Source organism: Nelumbo lutea, chromosome 2 (assembly GCF_056320005.1).
Source record: "Nelumbo lutea isolate HS-2025 chromosome 2, American lotus-T2T, whole genome shotgun sequence".
Taxonomy (NCBI): domain Eukaryota; kingdom Viridiplantae; phylum Streptophyta; class Magnoliopsida; order Proteales; family Nelumbonaceae; genus Nelumbo; species Nelumbo lutea.
In genome coordinates this window covers 113,070,986-113,088,459 of record NC_142685.1, presented here as the reverse complement: position 1 = coordinate 113,088,459, position 17,474 = coordinate 113,070,986, and the positions used below count along the sequence as shown (strand labels likewise).

Sequence of the window (17,474 nt, the reverse complement as noted above, 5' to 3'; positions counted from 1 at the left end):
AATTGGGAAAAAGATGGGATTTACGGGAACCCTCTCCCTCACGTCTCTTTTGGTAAATCTGTTCAGACTGTTTTGTCTTTCTTCTTTATTTAATTTTTAATATTTAATAGGAAAAATGTAAAAGGGTGTTCGACGTCCATTGACATTCTTTACAAATACAACATTTGCACATGATTATATGCTTATGCTTATATGGAATCCTACCATTAGATGTTCATGAACTTGTGCAGGACCCACTGTGGAGGAGATCCAAACTATTTTGGAAGTGTCTTTTCATTATTACTACTTAATATTCTCATAGGGGAGCCGCATTTAGTACTATTTTTGTTTCTACATAGCATGTTTGGGGTTTATCATGCAATAAGGTTCAAAGTATCAAACATGATATGTGTGATATGAGATATATCATATTGTATTTTTGGACTCCAATCCTATGTTTTTATAAAACCCTTTTTATGTTAAATAATTTATATATAATTATTGTTGAATCTAAAATTTATAAAAAAATAAAAAAAGAAGCATACAGTTAAAGTGCTGATACATAGGTATTACTTTAAACCATGCATGCAAGATGGCCACTTCCACTAGAAAATATATGCATACTATTGATCGTTGGCATTTAAGGTGGAAATGTTGCCATTACACACACACAAAAAAAAAGGGTCCTGCTGAGGGTAAGGGAAGGAGATGGTCTACCCCTAGTTGTGTATCCGTATGAAGCATGGTTTTCAAAATCAGACCGGATAGGATGGTTGGACTGGAAAAACCGAAAACCGGTCAAGTGATCATTTCCGTTTTTCTCCAAATTCAAATTTTTGCTAAAAAAAAACATTGATTTTGGTCAGCAAACCACTGACCCGGGTGGTTAATCATTCGAATGGTTTTGACCATTTTTTATTTTTTGTTAAAACGGGCTGACTGTTCAGATTGAATAGTCAGACCGTTCGACCCGAAAACCAGACCCCTGACCGGTTTGTTCTCCAGGTCGGTTTTAAAAACCTTGGTATTAAGGAAAAAAAATGAAAATGTGAAATTTGACTTCTCATGAATAAGCAACAAGTACTGATCGACCCAAAGCATTATATTTGACGGACCCAATGTTATAAATAGAAGTGGCAATGGGAGGCGCTGAATGATCATTTCAACTACCACTTGGGATCTACTACTTATGTGGTTTTGTATTGTTTGTTATGTAACCAATCAGTGAGTTTGGATTGGGTCCCCACTGAGCACTCCCCACACCAAATCCCATAACACATTGTAGTCTTACTTTGGAAACATCTCCCCATGAAGGGTTGGTGTTGAGAGCCAACATACAAGTGAGATTACATCTCTGCTCCACAAGGGGCCGCCCCACAACGCCCCACAGTACATTCTGGCCGTGTATTGGAAACATCTCCTGATGATAATATCATCAGTTCTGGTATTTTCATTGGGAGATGTTCCCAATACATGATGGAGATGTGTTGTGGGGCGGCTCCTTGTGGGGCAGAGATGTGAATTCCATACAAGTATAGGAAATGTTTTTGATGTATGGTTGTAATGTGACGGGATCTGCTCCTCACAAATGGGTGCCTCACAGGCACATCCGCCATGCATTGAGAACATCTCCCGTGAATAATGACTAATAAGTACGGGAGATGTTCTGAATGCATGATAGGATGTGCGTGTGAGGCGTATGTGAGGTTGCAATGTGTTGTGGGGTTGGTATGGGAGCCAACCTGAACTCCCAACACAAGTGAACACGCCAGTGTTCCGTACCCAATATGAAACCTACATGCCAATGTACAGAACAGTGGCATTCTCACTTGTGATTGGTTACATAACAAGTGTAACACAGCCAAGCAACACATTTGGGCTCCTGGTTTACCCAGTCATCTCCAAACTAGAAGTTTTTTCTATAAAAAGAAAAAAAAAATAGCAGAGCTTGGTAGCGAAAAACATGGGAGGGGAAAAATGAAAATAAGAAATAAAGGATTTATTATTATTATTATTATTGGGAGAGTGGGGTTGGTTTCTCTTCCTCTTAGGCAGTGTTCGGCATCGCGTTTATCTCATGGATGGGACCGGTCCTGTCCACACCCCAATATAGCGTGAACCAGTCCCATCCACACCCCAATATATCATAAACAGGAAAAACTCGTGGACCGGTCCCCTCCATGGTTTATTTTTGATCCCATGCTTCAAGGAGCAGGGGTCAAAGGTTGTGTGATCTAAGACAGATTATAGATACATAGAGATATACCTTCAGTCTTATCTCTGAAATTCCTGTAGTTGCATTTCGAATGTGTGATCTAAAATATTAATTATTTTACTTAATTTTTAATTTTTATAAAATTTTAATGTTTTATCAAAAAAATAATATTTTTAAATATTTAAATTATATTTTTTATTTTTTTAATTATTTTACTCTTGTTTTATAAAAAAATAATATTTATTGGTTAATATTAATTCATTGATGCATTTTTTTTAAATATTTATCATATAAAATGCAAAAATTAGATATTTATGATTAACTGTGTATATCATTTATAAAATGTATATGAAATACATAGAATAAAAAAAGTGTTACAGTCCACAATTCAAAATAGTTGTGGACTGTGGTGTGGTGTGAACCAGTCTACACCCACCAATTTATCATCCACACTTCAAAATATGCCATTAGTCTCTGTTGTTTTTTATCTCTTTCCCCTATTGTTGATAACCCAATAGCTGAGATTGTCACTTGGCATTCCTTTGTATATGGAGGCTCGGGATCAGACCATGTAACTGCAGGTTCTTCGTGGTAAGGTCAATTGACCTCATTTGCACTTTGCTCTGACTCCTTCCCTACCAAAAGAAGTCCTTTCCCTACCTTTTCTAACATGTATGTTAAGTGTTTAATTACAAGGTTTTGGCTTTCAGAAGATCCCATTTCCTAATTAATTAAGAAAAAATTTATTTCTTTGTTTATTTTTTGCTTCATAGGGCTACACTACTAGCTAGAGAACTTACCAATTGAGCAACCATTCAGTTGGTAATGAAAGTTAATTTCATTTTTATTTTCCTTCCCTTCCTTCAACTCCTTGACAAACTATAATAAAAATCTTTTGGTTTTAGATTTTCTTGTGATCTCCCTTCCCCTCCCCCAACCAAATGCAGCACAAGTGTAATTGCATCAATGATAAGAAGACATGTAGCCTCCTTGCAGTAGAAACCTATCAATGGGGTGCATTAAAATACTTGTGAGTTGTGAGTGCCCACAACTTCTTAAAAAAAATTGAAAGAAACCATTTTTGAGTGTCTTCTCCTAAATTTGATATTCCATTTTGTCCTAGCACTGTAAATCCCTTCATGTACAAGGTATGTAGAGGAACCCTTTTCTCCTTTTATTCTTTGAAATTTTATATCATAGATTAGAGTAAACTGTACACTATGGTTGACCTCTCTCTTTCTCTCTCTCTGTCAAACCAGTAAAATACATCCACCAAGCATTCTAATCAGTAGAAATTGTAATTATTTTATTCAATGCGAATTAATTGCTTCTTGAAAAATCAATCAGTGGATAGGAAAAAAAAAGTAGACTATAAATACTTGTATTTTGTATTATTTTGTGCTTTATTGGAATTCATGGTTGCATCCATTATCGCTAAAAATCTGTTTGGTAAGAAGATAAATTTATCAGGACAAAACTAACCCCATTTTACAATTTATATGAATCACTTTACATTCTACATATTTGCATTAACACTTATTTGCATCGTTTTCAAACACAAACTAAGTAACAATGTTGAAAGGATGGACAAAAGCAAAGAGCATGTGACACTCTCTCATTTATAACATCTTTCAATTTCAAATTAAATTGGGTACTCTTCCGGTTTAAAAAATTCATCATCATCCTATGCTCTGAGCTTATTATAATTGCATGGGGTCAACCATGTAAATCCTGTTCTGCCACTCATTCTACCATATCCATTTTTTAAATCCTCCATTTAAAAAAAATATTATTAAAAATTTCTAGGTTAATGAGCTAAAGAAAGTTAACAGCCCTCCCGAATGAAAACCCCTAACCCTGAAGAGTGCAGGATTGGTCCCAGATCCCCACTAAAACCAGCAGAAGACTTTACCAGCAAGCCAGCCTATTTGACCAAGTGGTTTAGTGTTTGATCTTTGTTATCCCCATTATAATTTAATTAATGTGGGTAACGAGGATCAAAGACCGGATCACATAATCAAATAGGCTCTAATGTCATCTCAAGAAACCATTCAGCCTAAAACCTTAAGCCATTAGGTGAAGTTTCAAATAGGTTTTTATTTCCTAACACACCCCTCATGCACAGGTCCACTCATACCTTGCGCTGAAATTTAATCAAGTATAATGGGGGCGATGAAGATGGAAGACTAGACCATTTGATCAAACAATACCATTTCAATTAACCGTTCAAACCTAAAAACTTAAAGAGTTAGGTGGGGTCTCCTAACAGGTTTTTATTCTCTTACAGTCACTGATGACTAATAAAATTAACAAACTTCAAATCTTCCAAACTAACTGCAAAATTTAAAACAACTTCCCATCTATCAAATGATGAATGATGGATCATTCCATTAGATAACTCTCATTTACTAGATAAATCTCACTAGTTCAACTTGTTGAATGATGTATCAAATCTTTTCCTCCTCCTCTTCTCTTTGTAGTGTTTGGTTGTACAAGGAGGACAAGAAATAATTTTCATAGAAAATTATCACTGAATAAGAAAACATTAATTCAAGTAGTGGCAGGTTAGGTAAGCAACCATCCAATCCCTAAACCCAATGCAAACAACAGATCAACGTTGGTTTGTTTATGCTTGGACGCATTAGTTAGTGGGTCATTGAAGCAACAAAACCATCTACCTCAATTGAATTTATGGTTAAAAATGTTGAGTCAATGACATAAACATGAAGTATGCATGTCTAGCTCCAGTTTGAAGGAAGGTCTGGAGCTGAGAAATTGCAAGTTGGAATGGAACCTACCATTCCATGGTCTAACCTACAAAAATCATTTTTCAGTCTTTTTCATGGTTTCAACAGTCAGGTTCGTATGGGCCCTCAAGACTTAAATATGCTTGCTGTTCAAAGTTCAATGACATAAAAAACAAGCATTTTCTACAGCCTACGGGCTTTTGTTTTTTGGGTATTTAACATAGGCACTAGTAGAAAATATACGACTAGTAAGTAATAACACACTTGATCATATGTCAACCATGTCATAATTGTGTTCTAATCTGGTAGATCCATACCCCAGAACTCTACTGAGGCACTTGGCAGGGCACATATAAGAACAGAGTTGAGAGGGGTGAAGTTGGATCCTGATCCTTCATCCTTCCAGCATCCAAGAGTATCAGTAATCAACACTACCTCTGTAAATTTTCCTGTAGCTGATTATGATAGCTAATAAAGGTCAGACCGTTCGGACCGGAAACCGTCCAAACCAATTCTCTTTCACCCTTAATTTGTTCTTTGGCTAAAAACTATTGACTTGGTCAGTGATCCGCTATGGTTGAATTATCGATCCAGACCAGATGGTCAAACTGCTGACCCAGAAATCAGTGGCCAAAAGGTTCCAGTTCTGGGTCGATTTTCAAAATATTGATTAAAACCATAGACTCAGTTTGGAAAGAGTACAAATGGAAATATGTAGAGTGTAAAGCCTTATATTTTGTATGTATTTACACTGTACATATTTGCATTTATACTTTTTGAATAAGGGCAAAATTGTAACAGTTTAGGAGTATATTTCTTTTCAGCTCGCCTCCTTTTTGGGTTTTATGTGAAACCAAGAAAAATAAATGACCTTCACAGTTTGGATCCCCAAGGCGTGCTAAGTTGTACAATAACCAATGAGAATTTAACAAAATTCATGGGATGGTTTTGATTAGAGAGATTCTCAAAACGTAAGATCTTCCAATATCATAACCACCCACTATCACAGTCCTGATCTCCAATATCATAACCCCCCAGTCCGGCGTCCCTGTACTATGACCATGAGATAAAAACATGCAGTTACAATATTTTTTAATCTCCATATTAACTTTAACTTTATAGATAATTGAGAGAAAAACACTGTTTATCTTTCCCAACCTTACGATACAACAGCAACGGTAATCCACAATTTTCTCTCTCTCTCCCCCGATCTCTCTTCTTCCTCTTTCATTTGTTCTTTCTTTTCCCTTACTTCATCTTGTTTTCCTTTTTCTTTTCGCTGGAATTGGGAGATAGACCGTGGTGTAGGTGATGGGACAGCAGTGATTTGGTTTTGGGAGAGTACTTTCTAAACGAAATTGGTATAAAAATATTTCAAACAATAATTTACTTGTTTGATCTGAAATTTTCTCTAAACGAAAACAATATATTAATTCCAAAGGAAAAGTACTTTCTCTGAATTGATTTACCTTGTATTTTTTTCTCATATATTCTTTTAAATTTGAACTTGGATTAATGCCAGGCAAAGCAAATATTGTTTTATGTTCATTTTATTGCTACAATTAACCAATGTTCTGTTATGTTGTAGTGTCAACATAGAAAAACCCCATTTCATTTGCACGATGAACCTGAAGAAAGTTTGTAGTCAAAACACAGGAGAACAAGCCATGATTTTTTATCCTGTGTTTGACATCAAGCACACAAACAGAGAAACCAAGGGAAACCATATTCCATTTTCTTTAAATCAGTAACGTAACTTTCTATACAAGCTGCACATGCACCATATGTACGCATTCTATAAATTCAAACCTTCTTTTGCTCTGTGTTGTCATTTCTCGTTCTGAATCGTCACCAAGTTTTGAAGATGGCGTCTCTCCGCAGCAACACCTGTTCAGTACTCTCTCTTTCCATCTCTATCTCCTCTTAGTTTCATCTTCTCTCCCATCTCTCACCCTCTCCTCTTCTGTTAATTGAAATCCGCATGATAAAAAGGTCCTTCTGAGGATCAAGAAATCTATAAACAATTCCAACGCCCTTGTCACCTGGGATCCCGAAATCGATTGCTGTGATTGGGACTACGTCATCTGCAACCCTCAAACCTACCGAGTTACCCAACTCGCCTTCTTCCGAGCCTACATCCCCAGTCAAATTCCATCCGCCATCAGTGACCTTCCCTATCTTGAAACCCTCTCCTTCGATGAAGTCACCCAGCTCAACGGTTCCATCCCCTACTCCATCACCAAACTTCGGAACCTCAAATTGTTTCGTCTCAACCGAATTCCGTTCTCCGGCCCCATCCCTTAATTCCTCGGCCAACTCAAGAACCTGGACTACCTTGATTTGGGTTACAACCATTTCTTTGGTCCAATCCCAGCTTCCCTCGGTGATCTCCCAAAACTAGCAAATCTTTACCTCAACCGAAACAACCTCATAGGAAAAATACCAGATTATGTGGAATCTGCTACATTTGGGTTTTGGAGAGGAAGAAGAAAGGGAGAAATGTGGATTACCGCCGCTGCTGTTTGTGTATCTGAGGCAGGGGAAGATGAACTGTGTTTTTTAGAAGGGTAGTCTGGGGATTAAAAAATATTTCAACGGTAAAATTTAACGAAAAGCTAACAATCATAGTACAGGGTCGCAAAACAAAATACAGACCCAAGAAAAACCCTGAGATGCTATGTTATACACTAATCTCACTTTTGAGAGTCTAAGCAATCAATGGTCAAGGTAACAATATGATATGCCTAATACGGGGTGTATTATATCGTAGCTTTTAAAAACCGATATAAGATATGCATGGAAATTGGATATTTCATCTTTTTTTCATGCATATCGGGGGTGTATCATGAGTGTATTGAGGCATATTTGGGTGTATCGGAGGTGTATCAGGGCGTATCGATAGCATATCAACGAAAAAGATATGATCAAAAATTGAAAAAAAAAATTAAAGGGGGAAAGCAAGTTTCTTTTCCTCGAAAAAAAACCTTCTTTCACCCCCAAATGATTATAAAACTCCAAACTTCATTCATAGAGTGATAAATTTGCAAAATTTTGCAAGAAACAAGTGTGAATCGTTAATTTTTTTAAAGATTTTTCAAATTTTGAAAAAATATGGCAAAAATAGGTAAAATTTTCAATCTTTTATAATATCTTGTGATTTTGTTTTTCTTAAATGTTTAAATTTGTGTTGATTTGCATTTTTTACATTCAAAATCACAATTTTTTTTTGTGTTATCATTAGATTTATGGAAAATTTATGAAGATATTTGGAGAAAATATAAATAATAAAAAATTTGAAAATATAAGTTTTTTCTTTGCCTATAAAGACTAAATATGTTTTAGATCTATGGATTTATCTATCATATCCATAGAGCAATTGAAATTTCTTCTTTAATATATATTTTTTATTTTTTATATTTTTAGAATTAAAAAAATTAATAATATTTAATTATATTGTATCATTTAATCATAACAATTGATTATAATTATACAGATGATCTATCATATCCATAGACCAATTGAAATTTCTTATTTTAGTAATTATTTTTTATTTTTTTAGAACTAAAAAAAATAAATAAATAACTATATTTTATCATTGATCACAATGATTGAATATATTATAATTCTACAGATGATCTATCATATCCACAATTGAAATTTCTTTTTTAATAACTATTTTTTGAATATATCATATAATGTTTATTTATTTTTTATAATTTTTGAAAATGAATAATAAATAATAGTTATTTAAATAACAAATAATTATTAATTATACTTTCACATAGAAGTTGTGCCAATACATGTTTTATGGTTGGATAAGAGAATTGGGTTTTTCTCATCCCATAAAACATTAAAACTTAAGAATTATAATTTGTAAATTATAGTTAAGCATAGAATTTTTAATGAAATTATAATTAGCTATAATATATTTCTTCATAAAACCGTTAAAATATATTAATTTAATGTATATACACCTAATTGAGGTCTTATATTTAGTGTTATTGATGTATTTTTATAATTCATTAAAATATTTATATTATTTTCAAGCGTATCTATGTATATCTTAGTTTTTCTCTGATACATATGCATATCCAAAGCGTATCCTGATATGTATCTTAAAATTGTCTTTCCAATACATTTAACGTTTCCGATACTTTGAATCTTGCCCTTATCTAAGAGTCACCAATATGGTATACATTTATATGATGATACCGGGGGATTTGAATATTTTAAAGCATTAAAGCACGATGTGGTAAGACCGCAAAAATGCCAGACTAAAAAGTTAAAAGAAAAATAATAATGATAATTTGGATAAAACTGAAACTTCCATATACACACAATTTGTGTATTGAGTAGCGATACTTTAAACCATGGACCAATCAAAACCACCCTCGAGAATTTTGATGACATCTCATTTGCTATTGCGCAACTTAACACAGCCTGAGTAGGATATTTGGACTCTAAAACTTGCCACCTGGATGTTGCATGTAAAATTGCTGTGAAAAATGAAAGTTCTCAAAAAAGCATGAAGTTGGTCCTCACCTTGCAAAGCTTGATATTTATCTTTACCATAGATACTTTCAACCATGGCTTTTAAAACCGAACTGGATAAGGGTCCTATTACTGGTTTGAACGGTCCAACCCGTTCTGACAAAAAAAATAAAAATTTAAAAACAGTCAAAATCATTCGAATGGTTTGAATAATTACCCAACCGATTCACTGACCATCCGGTCCAGTCCGGTTTTGAAAACCATGCTTTCAACATTGAGGCTTATAACAATTAGATAGGCTGAAATCAACCCATAATACTGAAGCTACAAAGACTTTTAAGTTGGAAGGTGTGGATCGTGATTAACCATATAAGCTTGAACCCATGACTCCTCGTTGCAAGGGATGCCTTGCGACCAACATGAGTACGAGTAAATAGGTAAATGATGAGATTAATTAAGAATGACAATAGATAAACTGGTTTTGTATTGACAAGATAGTAACATATCTTTTATTAAATCAACCAACTAGGAGCAGAAACATCGATTAAAAGCATTACTATAAGTTGGTTGCTGCAATTTGTTTTGTATCATTTGACACAATACAAACTATTATCATTACACTTTGTGAAAACAAAAGTTATGCGCACTCCCCGCCCCCCCCAAGTTAGATATCCCTGATGTTTTCCAAATGTATTCCGACAACTCTCTAGAATGGTGACTTTCATTCTTAGTCTGTTATGGCACCACCGATGATTCAGGAGAAGCTGAATCAAGGTAAAGCCTCCATTTTCCTCATCAGAGGTTAGGGATGAAGGAATCCCAAATTTTCCATACAAGTTAAGACAAAGCACACCGCATACCAAATACAAGTAAACAATTACCTACATAGGCAGGAAAATGAACAATTGATTCACCAAGAAAAACTTGAGCAGGGAAAAGAATGGCTTTAGCTGTTGGTTATCAGTTTTCGGCTAGCTGCAGTATACAAAAGAAAGCAGGAGGCGGCATCGCTTAGGTCGACAGTTGGAACTTTGGATGGTCTTGAAACAAATAGCCTTATCAAAATAATTGATTCGCCGGAAATCAATTACAGCTTTCTAGTAGTTGTAGCAGTTGATAATAGAGAGAGAACAAAGGGAAAGGACAACATTTTACCAAAGGGGGATAAAACTAATTGTTAAATGTTCAATAGTTTCTACCAAAAAAAAACAAAGGGAAAGGACAACATTTTACCAAAGAAAAATAATTAACAAAACTGGAAATGGTCCATTGTCTGTATACTGAGCAAACTTGACCTTTGAAAGCTAAAAGGAAAGATGTGAGGAAAACAAACAAAAGGCAACTCTCTTCCAATATAGATCCTTGTTAACGCCCATTGAACTTCTCTCCTAACGGTTGGCCTTGGCAACACGTTCAATCTCATCTTTCTTCTTGATGGCATAGCTGCAAAACATAGGCAAAACAAAGGTAAACAAAAAAAGCAAAAACGAACAAGATACTTCTGGCCTGTCTGCCTAATGTTATTAACAATACACAACAAAAAAAAAGTTTATGCAAAAAGGGGGGAAAAGAAATACAATTACGAAGGAAAGAAGGAAATTAGCAAACAAGTCCTTAAATCACAAATATCAATATGAGCACCCACATAACACCGTGTAATTTGAGCAAAATCCACCGTTTCTTTTTTGTCCTAGGATTTCACAGTATGGTTAAGATAAGGTTCGGGGTGCAAACAGGGCTTAAAAAAGATCAATACCTGTTGGATGACCCCTTGGCAGCATTTATAAGTTCATCTGCCAAGCATTCAGCTATGGTCTTGATGTTCCTGAAAGCACTCTCTCGGGCACCAGTTGTAAGAAGGTATATTGCTTGGTTAACACGCCTCAAAGGAGAGATATCAACAGCTTGACGCCTCACAACACCGGCAGAACCAATACGAGTTGCATCTTCTCTTGGCCCACTATATTATTAGCCAAAAGAAAAGCAATGAGATGTAACAAAAAAAAACTATATTAATAGAAACAAAGAGATTTCTTGCTTGTGTACCTGTTGATTATAGCATCAACAATCACTTGAATAGGGTTTTGATCTGTGAGGAGATGGATTATTTCCATAGCATGCTTGACGATGCGGACAGCCATGAGCTTCTTCCCATTGTTCCGCCCGTGCATCATCAGGGAATTGGTCAATCTCTCTACAATGGGGCATTGAGCTTTCCTGAACCTCTTGACAGAGTACCTCCCTGCTGTGTGTGGGACATAAGTTGCATGCTTATTGGGAGATATACCAATGTAATCCACCAAAGATATGTCACCAACCTGCATGAAACCACAAGTTTATAATTGTTGCAAAGATTTTTTTCAAAACAAATTGCTGTAACAATTGAAAAGAATACTTGCGACAACTGAAGGTGTAGATCACAATATGTCATCGCAAATATGACAATATTCTCTATATTGAACAGTAAAAGAATATGCCAAGTATACTATAGTATGATACACAACAAAACCACACAGCATGGACAAGCCAAGAATGCATATTTCCAATCAAAGATTCATTGTAGGAATTGTGTTTGATCATTACCAAACTAGGAAACTTGTAGTAAAATCGTGAGTAGGGTAAGTACGATATAAACAAAGATATATTTTCATTGGAGTATATTAAGGATCGCCTACCCCATATACACGCAAATCCCTTCAGTCTACACAGAAAATGCATCCCCTCAAAATACTCCAACAAAGAAACTTCACTGAAGGATCAAAGTGGAAACATTGACATACCATCTGTCTTCTTGAAAGAAGATAACTTCCAATTAAATCATGGAAAAAGAAGAACCAATGGGTCATCAAAAGCAAATAGCCATCCAGAGCCTACTTCTACTTCTGACAACATTATCACCAAGCTATGTAAAACCCTTCTCCAACTTCCCACAAAACTAAAAACAAATTAGTACCACCCCTAGACTACGCATCACAAGATCGTTTTTTATCTAATCCAATTTATTGACTCTATTACAACATGAGCTGGTTAAAAAAAAAAACAAAATCGTTTGTTCTTTCCTGAAAATAAAAAATAAGCAAACATTTTTGGATTGTTTATGACGACATTAAAAGCGGAACTCCTTACACATGCATAATAATTACTACATAATTTCTAAAGAACTCTGAACTCAAGAATACTATCTAATGAAACATATGCATTATCATCATCAATAACTGCAATTGGAGAAAAAGGTGAAATAGATATTGAAAATATTAAACTAGTTTTATGATAAACAAATCTATAAACTTGGAAGACAGTCTTCCGGGAATAAACCCAATTTCCCCCAACGACTACAACTCCTGATCCAGCCGAATCTTAGCGTTGACAGAGTAGGCATCGCTTATAGACATTAGGTCGTCCACGACAACAGATCAACGATTGAAATAACGAAAAGGCAAGCGACATTGACGGCAATCCCAACAACAGTAGTAGTAACTTGAGGATAAAAGAACAGACCTGAACATCATCGAAGGACCATCTGTTGAAGAGTTTCACCTCTGGTTGAGCGACGATCGCCATGGCTGCAGAGTGCAGATGCGGAGCTTCTCTCGAGTCTTGAGTTCTCTAAAACCCTAAAAACGCCCGCTTAGAGAGTAGAGACGATGGAAAACGGAAGCTCGACTTTTATATTGTGAGGGACAAACTAATATCGCGATGTCGCCAGCCCTCTGATGATGTACTCCTAACTATCCAGAAATCGCGAGCCCTCTGATGATTAAAATCTGCTATCGTAATCGTTCTAAAATAAATCTCATCCGAGGGATCAAGCCGTTCAAATCTGATGGACTATTTGATGCGATATAGCTATTATGTACACGATATGCTTAACCGAAACCCTAGTCTCTTAGGAGTAATAATGACTATCCGACTATGAGAACATCGCGAGGCTGGGATGGGATGGGCTGGGCCGGGCCGGGCCGGGCCGGGCCTAGTATTTGCTTTGCAGTTACCCTGCATTGAATGAATTAGTGGCAGGCCCATTATTATGTACAAGTGGTGTTGACGTGGATGCGTACGTGTTTGTGTTGATGGCTAATATGGACATTAGTAGAGTGCAGGAAAAGTGTAGATTTTGCTTTGTTTTTACGGGTTTTATTTTACTATTTCAAGTTTTACTTCAATTGCAGTTCAAACAAGCAACACGAAAATACGAAATGGTGAAACCTAAAACAAATAGTTTGCACTCAGCTTATTTGCACTCATATGCTTTTGCACCAGCGCAAATCAAATTGCAGTCGCAACAAACCAAGTTCAGTTTATAAATTTTAGGCCAAGTTTGGGTGTGCTTAAAGACAAGTGCTTATTGGGTCGGGATCACACTAATAAACACTTATTAATGTTTGGAAAATAAACCTGATATAAGTGGTTATTATGAGAATAAGCACTTGTTTTAGAATCTAAAATTTGGACTTATTTTAAGTGTTTATTTCCTTTTTTGGCCTATCTTGGCCTGTCACGTCATTTTAAAAGGCCTATACCACCTCTGTTTAAAATAAATGTTTTTAACCAAACGTTCATAAGTACTTATTAGAACAAACATTTATTTTTCAAATAAGCACTTCCAAGTTGGCCTTAGGGCTGTAAAATGGTATCCCTTAATCCAAATTCAAAATCCAATTAAAATGAACCATATTTGACTCATTTATAGTTGGATTAAATATTGGTTCACCCTAATTATGGAGTGATGAGCTTAGATTTGGAATGGGTTATTTTCAAGTTATTTATTCATGATATATAATATTTTAATCATCTTTACTTAATAGATTGATGAAATTTAATATCCAAAATCTTTTTGTTTCAGTATTAGGGGTGCAATTTGGGTGGGCTAGGTTGGCTCAACCTAGGCCCAACTCTAAGAATTGGGTCTAAGGTAGGGGTGTAATTGAGTTGAGTTGAACCAAGTAGTAGGGTGCTCAAGCTCAAGCTCCACTCAAAAACTTAGAACTCGAAACTCGATTTGAGTTAATACTTGTGAGCTACTTGATCTTGACTCAACTTGAATCAATTATTAAAAATAAATAAACTAATATTAAACATATTAAAAATAAAAATTTATTATAAAAATCAATTATAAATTTATTTATTTATTTATAGGATAAATTGTTGAAACCTTCCCAGAAGTTTGGTATTTGTAATCACCTCCCCTAGACCCCCTTTGTCAGAATCCTCTAACATAAAGCATGAAATGCCTAAAACACCCACATAGTTACTATCGAGGCTGGTTTCTATAAAAAACAATACAAACTTTATGAACAACAAAAAAGGAAAAAATAAGTGTTTAAAGTTGAAGCTTTACCTTTGAAGAATTGATATGAAAGGCAAATTTGGACAATATTGGATAAGAGATTGGAATGGTTTGGGGTAAGGATTGATATGAAGATAAAAGAATGGAAAATAAACACTTTGGTCACAAGTAACTACATGGGTATTTTGGAGGTGATTGCAATTACCAAACTTCAGGAGAAGTTTCAACAATTTACCCTTATTTATATTATAATAAGTGTTTATTTATATTATAAATGCAAAAGTATTAAAAATAATATTTTATTGCGAGCCCAATTAGGCTTGTAAACCACTTGAACTGGGTATTGTAAATCTCAAATTCGACTCAACCAACTACTCAACTTAAACTCGATTATTTTGAGTCGAGTTCAAATATTTAGCTAGATGAGCCCAAGTAGCTCCTCCTGAGTATGGCTTGGCTCACTTACACTCCTCACCTAATGCCCCAAACTGTCCAACTTGAGCTTAATGGCTTGGCTCACTTACACTCCTCACCTAATGCCCCAAACTGTCCAACTTGAGCTTAACCTGCACTAAAATTTGATGCACTTGGGTTGAATTTGGCTTAATTCATTAACCTACACTAAAAATTAATATTAATGTATGTTTAAATGTACGACAGGGTTTGGGCCACCTAAGGAGGTCATGGGCTTGACAATGGATGAAGACGAAGCTGGGTACATTACTAAAATCTTTGAATATTTTATTATTTAATCATTTAATTATTAAATGACAAAGTAATATGTCATTAAGTTTAACACCTTTAGCCATTATCAAACAGCTCCTTAGTTATTGCTTATTTATATCCGCACAGCCAGTCACCGAAGTGCAAGCAATCAGCCGTTGGAGTTGAGGTCGAGTGCAAGTAGTCACCGAGGTCACCTGTAGTCTCCTTTTTTCAGTCACCGTATGTTGGGTCGTCGGAGATACCAGGTTTGTATTCTTCAAGCATTCTGAGTTTTATTTATTTATTTTTGTTTCTGTTCTTTTTTGTTTTCGTCGAATAGTGTGATGTTTGCTCTGTTTTAGTGGAGATACCAGTCTCGGTTTTGAACAGAGGATGTGGACCTGTTAAAACTTCATACCCCAAATGCTCATCCAAACAGTGGGTCTGGTCTTCTCCCAGGTTAAAACCTGATTCAGATTCCTCTACATAAATCCCATGTGCACAGATAGGAAGGATAACTATTCTTCTCATCCTTTCATATACTCTTGATCAATTAAGCAATGGACCTTATCCAACAAAGAAATGATGGCAGAGAAGAAGCAACAAATTAATGGTTTAATGACTTTGATTTCAATGCTAGTATATACGAATTAATTCAAGTTTGGGCGTTTAGTTTAGTTGGTTGCTTTTTAACTTCAGAAGGCAACAACCTGTTTGAGGGCTAGCTCTCTCCATCCTAACAGCTTACTTGAGTCAAGTCAAAACCCACTTATCTTCCTCTATAAAAGACTGAAATCTAATGAGAGAATGTCAAATAGAAGCTACCATGATTCATAAAGCTGGGTCTGAAAATAATACTGAAATTTAATTACCTGTGATAAAGTAAATAAAAATTCAAGGTTTATATTTTTACATTTTTCTATAATTTATATTTATGTTAACGTTTATATATGCTTTATATAAATATAAATATATATTTATATATGTACATATATTATTTTTTTTCCATGCAATTCATTCAATTTTGCTGATTTTCATACTTTGTTCTATATGTTTACATTTGTCTAGAATTTATATTTATATTTATATTTATGTTTATGTTTATGTTTATGTTTATGTTTATATAATATAAATATATTTATATTTATATATATAGTCTGTTTTTCCATGCAATTCATTCAATTTTGCTGATTTTCATTATTTGTTCTATATTTTTACATTTGTCTATATATTATATTTATATTTATGTTTATATATATTGTATAAATTTATATTTATATATAAATAAATATGTATATATATTCTGTTTTTTTTTCATGCAATTTCATTCAATTTTGCTGATTTTCATACTTTGTTCTATATTTTTACATTTGTCTAAAATTTATATTTATATTAATGTATGATTTTTTTTTGGCTTTTTTCCATGTAATTTTCCTCATGATTTCCTGAGTTTTTTTTTTTTTTAATTTGTTCAACAATTGGGACCATAGGATGAAATAGGTACGAGTGCAGAAAACGTTTCCTAGAGCATTGGTACCAAACAAAAAAGTGGTTGTTGCTCCTAGAAACATCCTACTTGGCAGCAACGGTTCCAAACAAAAAAAAAAGGCATCGTTTTCTGAGAAAATGGTGTTCCAAGCCACACTTAAGCAGCACTGCTTCAACTGCAGCATCCATGCCAAACATATACTTAATAAATTTCTAAAACTAAAGGGGTTTTAGTAAATGGCCTAATAAAAATGTTATACAATATGATGATACATAGTAAATATTATGATACTTTTGTAACAAATCTAACCATAAGGTAATTGCTTATGCTTGCCCTATTTCTCATGGTCATCTTGTTCATGGTGGGTTTCACATTCATAAATATTAGGATTAAATACTTAAAAGTACCCCTAGTTTTTTTTTTTTTTTTTTCTGAAATCGACTAATTGTACACCTAGAGTTTGAAAAATGATTTAAATTACCTCCAAGTTTTTGCCAATAGGACATCACCGGCAAGTATGATGGAGAGATTGAAATGTTTATTTTACCCTTTATTATTCTT

General features: G+C 34.6%; 1 protein-coding gene across 1 annotated transcript; it reads right to left on the bottom strand.

Moving 5' to 3' along the window:
* Nucleotides 1-10,581: 10,581 nt before the first annotated feature.
* LOC148872905 (small ribosomal subunit protein uS7) lies at nucleotides 10,582-13,320 on the bottom strand. Its single transcript, XM_088971646.1, has 4 exons — nucleotides 12,931-13,320; nucleotides 11,479-11,750; nucleotides 11,189-11,392; nucleotides 10,582-10,875 (listed from the first exon to the last, which is right to left on the bottom strand). The coding sequence occupies exons 1-4, from the start codon at nucleotides 12,991-12,993 to the stop codon at nucleotides 10,821-10,823; spliced, it is 594 nt and encodes a 197-aa protein (XP_088827772.1). The 5' UTR covers nucleotides 12,994-13,320; the 3' UTR covers nucleotides 10,582-10,820.
* Nucleotides 13,321-17,474: the final 4,154 nt, after the last annotated feature.

Bases quoted from the DNA above. Each gene is read 5' to 3' on its own strand.
- LOC148872905 (XM_088971646.1), bottom strand. From the start codon at position 12,993: ATGGCGATCGTCGCTCAACCAGAGGTGAAACTCTTCAACAGATGGTCC. The intron at 11,751-12,930 runs GTCTGTTCTTTT...GGTTTCATGCAG, and splicing joins GGTCCTTCGATGATGTTCAG to GTTGGTGACATATCTTTGGT. The intron at 11,393-11,478 runs GTACACAAGCAA...CTAATAATATAG, and splicing joins GTTGATGCTATAATCAACAG to TGGGCCAAGAGAAGATGCAA.